Source organism: Coenobita brevimanus, chromosome 115 (genome assembly GCF_032717465.1).
Source record: "Coenobita brevimanus isolate Jiangsu-jjx chromosome 115, ASM3271746v2, whole genome shotgun sequence".
NCBI lineage: Eukaryota > Metazoa > Arthropoda > Malacostraca > Decapoda > Coenobitidae > Coenobita > Coenobita brevimanus.
In genome coordinates this window covers 5,947,501-5,956,516 of record NC_137068.1, presented here as the reverse complement: position 1 = coordinate 5,956,516, position 9,016 = coordinate 5,947,501, and the positions used below count along the sequence as shown (strand labels likewise).

At 41.8% G+C, this 9,016-nt stretch overlaps 1 protein-coding gene across 1 annotated transcript in view; it reads right to left on the bottom strand.

Annotated features, from left to right (window-relative positions):
• Positions 1–5,213: 5,213 nt before the first annotated feature.
• The window catches only part of LOC145418634 (glutamate receptor ionotropic, kainate 2-like), a 148,991-nt gene continuing 145,188 nt past the window's right edge, over positions 5,214–9,016 (bottom strand). The window contains exon 22 of the mRNA XM_080286997.1: positions 5,214–5,318. Coding sequence (XP_080143123.1) covers positions 5,244–5,318 — 75 coding nt within the window. The 3' untranslated portion in view covers positions 5,214–5,243. The remainder of the gene's footprint in view (positions 5,319–9,016) is intronic.

Sequence of the window (9,016 nt, the reverse complement as noted above, 5' to 3'; positions counted from 1 at the left end):
TCATACTCAGTTTTTAACAGGAAAAAATAATAATTCTGGATTTTCTTCTTTTTTCTATCTTTCACAATATCATCAGTCACACTTGTATTTCTCCTAACTGTTTAATAACAATAATTCTTTTCATCCAGCTGTCATTCCTACTCAATTTTTAACAGAAAAAAAAATAATTCTGCATTTTCTTTTTTCCATCTTTAACAATATAATCAGTCACATTATTTCTCCTGATTCATAACAGCATTGTAAATTAACCTACCTATCATACCTGCTCAAAATTTACCAAGGCAAAAAGTAATTCTGTATTTCCTCCATGTATTTCATTCCTTGTCCTTTTTTTTACAGTATCGTCAGTCACACTTTCTTCTTACTAATTCTCTGTCTTATGTATCTATAGCCCAACGCCCTAATCCCGCAAAGGGTGGCCGCAGACAAAACGCCTCCAAGTCGCTCTGTCACCCATCATTTGACTACCCTCCCCCCAACTCACTCCCCCCCTCCCTCATATACCTCTCAACTCCATCCCTCCACCTCATCCTCGGTCTACCCCTCCCTCTCCCTCCCTCCACCTCACCTACATACACCCTCTTAGTCAGTCGTTCATTGTCCATTCTCTTCACATGTTCAAGCATATTACTTACTTATTAATAACAATAATTCATTTTATCCTCTTATCATTCACACTTAATTTCTAACATGAGGAAAAATAATTTGCTTTTCTCCTTGTATTTTTTTTCACCTTTCACACTTTCTCACCCTACTAATAAATAACAACATTTCAATTTAACCTACTGTCATACCTGCTTATATATTAACAGGGCAAAAAATAATTCTGTATTTCCTCCATGTCTTTCCTTTTTCTTTTTCCTTTTTTTTTTTTTTAATTTCTCAATATCGCCAGTCACTTTTTTCTCCTTACATATTAATAACAAAAATTCATTTCAACCTATTAGCATTCCTACTCAATTTTTTACATGCCAAAAAATTATTCACCATTTTCTCCTTGTATCTGTCAACAGTTTCTTTCACACTCTTTCTCCTTACGTATTAATAACAATAACAATCTACTGTCATCTCTCTGTGTGTCTATTGCCTTAATCCCGTAAGGGGTGGCCACAAACAAATCGCCTCCATGTCACCCTGTCCCCCACCATTTCGCTGTGCTCCCCCCAGCTCACACACCACTCTCTCATACATATTGTCATTCCTACTCAACTTTTAACACGGGAAAAAATAATTCTGTATATTCTCCTTGTATCGATCAACAGTCTATTACATCCTTACAGTAACAGAAGGTTAATATGTACCCTAAATCACCAGTAACAGTAAATTAACAGGGAATAAATAGTGAATGAATAATTAGTAAACAACAGGAACTTAATGCAGTATCTTAGGAAACTAACATAAGACTTAGAATTACCTTTTTTCTTACACCTAAATAAAACTAACTTATTAACTAACTGAGCATATTAATAGTAGTGGTGGTGGTGGTGGTAGTAGTAGTCGTAGTAGTAGTAGTAGTTGTTGTTGTTGTAGTTGTAGTAATCATAATAATAATAATAGAACTCTCTTAATATACAACACAAAAGCAAACTCTTTAAACAATAGTAATAATAGTAGTAGTAGTAGTAGTAGTAGTAATAATAATAATAATAATAATAATAAAATCTCTTAACATACAACTCAAGAACAGACTCTGTAAACAGTAGTAACAAATTAATTCATCATAGACACTCGACATCAAATTATTGAAAAGTAATAATAGTAGTAGTAGTAATAGTAGTAGTAGTAGTAATAATAATAGTAGTAGTAGTAGTAGTAGTAGTAGTAATAGTAGTAGACTTTGAGAAATATTATGGCCCGTCCTCTTCCTTCTTCTATAGGACTGATTTGGGATCAGATAAAATTAATAAAGCAACCGTGTCGTAGAGAGAGAGAGAGAGAGAGAGAGAGAGAGAGAGAGAGACAATATCACCTTTTAAGTTTCGTAAAGTTTGTTGGATAAAAGTTTTAAGCCAATTTACAGCTAGTTTACACACACACACACACACACACACACACACACACACACACACACACACACACACACACTTTTTATCACCATTTCCTGCCAGTGTTCAGGAGACGTCTTTTTTTTAAATTCATATTTACCTACTGATGATTTTATTGTGTATTGAGATAGACATTTTGAACTGGAGGACTTAGATTCTCTCTCTCTCTCTCTCTCTCTCTCTGGTTGTATCAGAATAAGATTTTAAAGATATCATCCCCTATTTAATTTTTATCAACATTTTTCGTTCTCTTTCACATTTTTTTCATTTTTGAACATTCAGTCTGAACATTCATTAACACTAAGTCAACTAATAGTATTCTTCGTGTATAAAGAGATGTAATTAAATATCTTGCTGCTATGTACAATTTGCGTGTATATTCTGGTATGTATATATGAGATGAATATGTATAGGTATTTACAGTTTTATGTATTTTTCAGAACTGGTAAATGTGTCGCTTTTATCAACTATATATTTTCTTCCTTTTCGTCAGTACAGTCGTTAGCTAACTTTATATTTCTTTTCTGGCATTTCTTTTGGATTTTTAGGGTCGTTTTTATTTCGTTAGCAAGTGTATTAAATTTATCAGCAGTTTTTCTTGTCAGTTATACACATGATTTTTTTTTCTCGCAACAACCAGCTGTATTTCTTTTACCAGCACTTTCTGGTTTCCTTTTTTCAGCTACACACATGAGCATTTTTTCCTTATCGTCCGTAACAGTGTAATCAGCGAAGTTACAAGGCAAGCTTTTATGTCTGTCTTGTCTATTTTATCTACGTATATTAGTTTTAGTGTAGGGTGTTATTCCATCAGCATGTTTGTGTCACGTCTCAGTACCTTCTTTTATTGGCTGTGTTATCGTCGCCTCACATATACAGTCAGTGTGTCTTCCTTTCCTCACACTGGTAATTGTTTTTCACTTTGCCATATTTTCTCTCATCAGCAGACTTATTTTGGTTTGTCAGCAGCTTTCCGTCACCAGGTATCTTTCATTTGCATCTGTATCTTCCATCATCAGCGAATTATCTTTCACTTACAAGCATTTTTTCCCCCTTTTCATCAGCATTACCGGTTTCAAGTCAATCACCTTGCGTTTCAGTCAGTAACTTTTGTAAGCACTTCTTGCTAATCAGAAGCTGTTTATTTAGTCACAGTATGTTCAGAAGGCAAATAGTAGGAAGTAAAGCAGCGTTGATATAGAGGTTGGTTCAAGCACGCACTCAGAATAAAAATACTCTTGATAGGAACTCTCTCCAGTCAACAACTTCCTTCAGCAACTTGCCTCAGCAGTTTTGCCTCAACAACTTTCCCTCAGCAGCATTTCTGGACAACTTTTCTCAACAACTTTTCTTGACAACTTTTCTCAACTTTCCCTCAGCAACTTTTCCTCGACAACTTTCGCTCGACAGCTTTCGCTCGACAACTTTCCCTCAACAACTTTTCCTCAACACTTAACAGCAATTATTGATATCGTCACCAGCTTTCCAGAAGGCAGAGTTTAAGCAATGAAGCAGTCTCGATACAAGGGTTCGTTCGGGCACTCACTTGGGGCTAAGTTAACGAATCTCGTCAGTCTCTCCGAACGTGATCATCAACATCTCCCTTCACATATTTTCACAACTTCCTTTTCACAATTCTGGAGTTGGTTTTATCGTCACCAGCAGCTCACAAGACTAAGTGTAGGAAGTGAAGCAGTCTCGATACAGTATTTCGTTCGAGCACTCACCTCAGGATGAGTAATACAACCTTGTCAGTCTTTCCCTACGTGATTACCAGCATCGCTTTTCACGAATCATTTTTACAGCTTCCTTTTCCTTTCGTTAACAGCTGCACAGAAGGCAAAGTATAGGAAGTGAAGCAGTCTCGATACAGTGCTTCGTTTTCACACTGGGGTGAATAAAAACTGAGGCTTGGTGGCAAATGGATGTGTGGACGCAACAGGTTGAGTTATTGACGTGGATCTGGGATGGTGGTGGTGGTGGGGATATGGGGGAGTTGGGGGGAAGGAGGAGGATGCGTGTGGTTGTGCGTGTGTGTGTGTAAATGAGAGAAAGCAAGTGTCTGTGTTCATAGGAGGGGACGATGTGTGTGTGTGTGTGTGTGTGTGTGTGTGTGTGTGTGTGTGTGTGTGAAGGAGTGGGAGAGGGATAGGTTGAGACTCTTAGGGTGCAACAGGTGGAAAGAGAGAGAGAGAGAGAGAGAGAGAGAGATAAGGGTGGGATCCATGAGGGGTAGTATTAATGCAGGACCAATGAACCCGACGGGACAGGGGTTTCCGGAGCAGAGGTGGACCGGATTGTAGTGGCAGACTAGGTGAAAAAGATGGACCAGGTGATGCAGGTGAGCTGGACCAAACAGGTGAAGGAGGCAGGTCCGAGGTGAATATGTGGACAGGTCTGAACACATGGACCAGATGGAGCTAGTGTCGAGGCAGGTGGACCGGGACAGGCAGGTGGGACATCCGGGGCAGATACGTAGGCCAGACTGAACCGGTGGACCAGGGTAAGGTGACCGGTCCAGATGGAGGAGAGAGACTTGACTGGATTGGTGGGTAGAGAGGATGGACGGGACAGGGAGAGTAGGGATAGGAGAGGGGGGGACTTGGAGGGGGGCGGTTGGGAGGTAGAGGGGGGAGAGGACTGGAGGGGATCGTAGGAGAAGGAAGGGAGATAGTGGGGAGGGGGAGAATAAGTAGGGTTGTGGATAAGGAATTGAGGATAGGAGGGGATGACAGAAGAAGGACAGGGTAGGGAATGAAGGGTAGGATACATAAGAGTTGGTAGGGATAGAGGGAGAGGACAGGATGAAGATAGGAGGATGGGGCAAGGATGGGGGATACGTAAAAAGGGGTTGTGGTAGGGAATTGGGGACACGAGGGGATAGGGATGAGGATGGGAGGGAAGAGGGAATGAGATACTAAGAGGAGGAGGGAAGAGGGGAAGGAAAGAAACAGGAGGAGGAGGGGGGGGGAAGACGGGAAGGAAACAGGAGGGGAAGAGGGGGAGGGAAGAAACAGTGAAGGGGAAAAGAGAAGGAATGAGTCATGGAGGAGGTGAGGGAAAAAAACAAGGAAGTAGATAGGGGTGGGAAAGATGATGAAGGGGGTGTAGGGAAGGAGGGAGGGGTACGAAGGGGGTATAGGGAAGAAGGGGCGGGGTACAGGAGTAGGGGTGGGGGTAGGGTCGGTCAATAAACCATCATTTTTGGTCCACCTCGTCAAACTGTACCATGGATGACTTGCGGTACTCCAACATAGGGATCAGTCCATTCTCCTGAAAAAAAGAAAAAAAAAAAGATGCATTGGATTATATTGACATTAAGATAACTTTAATATAACTAAGATGAATTTACCTTTATTATAACTAAGATGAATTTTCCTACATAACTGAGGGAGAACCTGTATGTTATTTGTTGTATTTTATTACGTAATCTGTTGACGTATTAATATTTGTTGTGCTAAAAGGAGAAGACAGAAGTGCATTGGTTTATACAGCGTCATTAAGATTGCTTTATTTTAACTAAGATGAATTTTCCTACATAACTGAGCTAGAATCTACTCGTATTATCTGTGCTACATATTCTTACGTAATGTGGAGACACATTTATATCATATTCTTTACTACATACAGACGATTTTATTCAGCTTTAGTCTCGCTGAACTGGAAGGGTTGGGGAGCATCGTAAACCCCTTCTAACCCCGTAGTCCTGATCTGAATAAAATCGTCTGGAGGAGGCAAGAATAAGGCTGTAAACCGTATCACCGGATTGAAGGAGTTACATTGGCTCTTCTTTAGATTTATTAACATATGCAAGACTGAGAAAACCCCTTCCTTTAATTTATACCTAAAACTTAAAAACACACGGTTGAATTCAGGTGGACACACTTCCTTGAAATATATTGATTTGACTACGTATAAAAAATGATCTGTCCATTATTTCCCCTTGAAGTTGTGAAATAAATTAATCTTTGCTGGGGTGAGGTGTGGAAAAGAAGGTACTGTATATGGGAGTGTAGAGGGTTTGATTTTTGGTGTTTAAGTGTGTGTGTGTGTGTGTGTATAATGTACGAATATGTATGTAATTATGCATGTAATTATGTGTCTGCATGTGTGTGTGTGTGTGTGTGTGTGTGTGTTTTGTGTAATGTACGAATATGTATGCATGTAATTATGTGTCTGCATGTGTGTGTGTGTGTGTGTGTAATTATGCATGTAATCATTTGTGCATTATGTATGTACGTATGTGTGTGTGTGTGTGTGTGTGTGTGTGTGTGTGTGTGTGTGTGTGTGTGTGTGTGTGTGTCTGTCTGTCTGTGTCTATGTCTGTGCTTAATGTAACTACAACCATATAATATTGCAAACCAAAATTACCCTGTCACAACTCAAGCCTTTCACATAGTTCCTCTCTCTGTCACCTCTATAATCGCTTCCAAGTTACAGTTATAGTTACAGGTGTGGGAGTTATAGTGTGTGTGTGTGTGTGTGTGTGTGTGTGTGTGTGTGTGTGTGTGTAATATTTAATGGACTAATGCTGATGTGTTTTTAGTGTATTGTGTATTTAATGTTTGGTTTGTGGTGGAAGGCGCACACACACACACACACACACACACACACACACACACACACACACACACACACACACACACTCTACTGGCCTAATAAGTGTCCTGGATAAAGCTGTCTAATTCCTCTTGAAGAAACGTTTATAAGTAATTTAATAACATTGACAAGAAATAGCAAAAATTACCACCTCTATTCCGGGAACGTTTTTCTTATTTTTGCCCTTCTAAGAAACTTTTATTTACTTAAAGAGGAACGTTTACTATGAAGGGTTGGATATAGTCTTCACTGACTCCTTCACTGCTTCACTGACTCCTTCACTGCTTCACTGACTCCTTCACTGCTTCACTGACTCCTTCACTGCTTCACTGACCCCTTCACTGCTTCACTGCCCCTTTCACTGCTTCCCTGCCCCTTTCACTGCTTCCCTGCCCCTTTCACTGCTTCCCTGCCCCCTTCACTGACCCCTTCACTGCTTCACTGACCCCTTCACTGCTTCACTGACCCCTTCACTGCTTCACCTACCCCTTCACAGCTTCACTGCCCCCTTCACTGCTTTAGTGATCCCTTCACTGCTTCACTGACCTCTTCACTGCTTTATTGACCCCTTCACTGCTTTATTGACCCCTTCACTGCTTTATTGACCCCTTCACTGCTTCACTGACCCCTTCACTGCTTCACTGACCCCTTCACTGCTTCACCTACCCCTTCACTGCTTCACTGACCCCTTCACTGCTTTACTGACCCCTTCACTGCTTTACTGACCCCTTCACTGCTTCACTGACCCCTTCACTGCTTCACTGACCCCTTCACTGCTTTACTGACCACTGCTTCACTGACCCCTTCACTGCTTCACTGACCCCTTCACTGCTTTACTGACCCCTTCACTGCTTTACTGACCCCTTCACTGCTTCACTGACCCCTTCACTGCTTCACTGACCCCTTCACTGCTTCACTGACCCCTTCACTGCTTTACTGACCCCTTCACTGCTTCACTGACCCCTTCACTGACCTTCACTGACCCCTTCACTGCTTCACTGACCCCTTCACTGCTTCACTGACCCTTTCACTGCTTCACTGATCCCTTCACTGCTTCACTGAGCCCTTCACTGACCCCTTCGCTGACCCCTTCACTGACCCCTTCACTGCTTCCTTCACTGCTTCCTTCACTGCTTCACTGACCCCTTCACTGCTTCACTGACCCCTTCACTGCTTCACTAACCCTTACACTGCTTCAATGACCCTTTCACTGCCCTCTTCACTGCTTCACTGACCCCTTCACTGCTTTACTGACCCCTTCACTGCTTTACTGACCCCTTCACTGCTTTACTGACCCCTTCACTGCTTCACTGACCCCTTCACTGCTTCACTGACCCCTTCACTGACCCCTTCACTGCTTCACTGACCCCTTCACTGCTTCACTGATCCCTTCACTGACCCTTTCACTGACCCCTTCACTGACCTTCACTGACCCCTTCACTGCTTCACTGACCCCTTCACTGCTTCACTGACCCCTTCACTGCTTCACTGACCCCTTCACTGCTTCACTGACCCCTTCACTGCTTCACTGACCCCTTCACTGCTTCACTGAGCCCTTCACTGATCCCTTCACTGCTTCACTGACCCCTTCACTGCTTCACTGACCCCTTCACTGATCCCTTCACTGCTTCACTGATCCCCTTCACTGCTTTACTGACCCCTTCACTGACCCCTTCACTGACCCCTTCACTGCTTCACTGACCCCTTCACTGCTTCACTAACCCCTTCACTGCTTCACTGACCCCTTCACTGCTTCACTGACCCCTTCACTGTCCTCTTCACTGACCCTTTCACTGCCCTCTTCACTGACCTTTTCACTGCAAGACATCTCTCCCAACCTGATCAGAATCGCGTAGTGCCTGCAAGATTGAACTAAAGGAAGAGGGCGTCAAATTTTAATGGTATTATCTTCGTGTGGTATTCAGTATTGAAGAGATGCAGTGTATATACCTAAATGTATAACTTCCGTGATGTAGGAATGCATAGTGTAGGTGTTAGAGTCACGGCGTAATGTATAACTTCTGTGATGTAGGAATGCATAGTGTAGGTGTTAGAGGAACGGCGTAATGTATAAACTTCTGTGATGTAGGAATGCATAGTGTAGGTGTTAGAGGAACGGCGTATTGTATAACTTCTGTGATGTAGGAATGCATAGTGTAGGTGTTAGAGTCACGGCGCGCGACTCTGAGGTTGTTATTATCGTGCTCTGGCAACCTACCATTCAAAAGTGCGTCTGATTTTGTGTATAATATGAGACGCATGTGATTCGTGTATGATATGTTCGTGTATAATAATATTCGTGTATAATATATTCGTGCATAATAATATTATTTGTGTATAATATCATACGAAATCGGACACATTTTTGAACG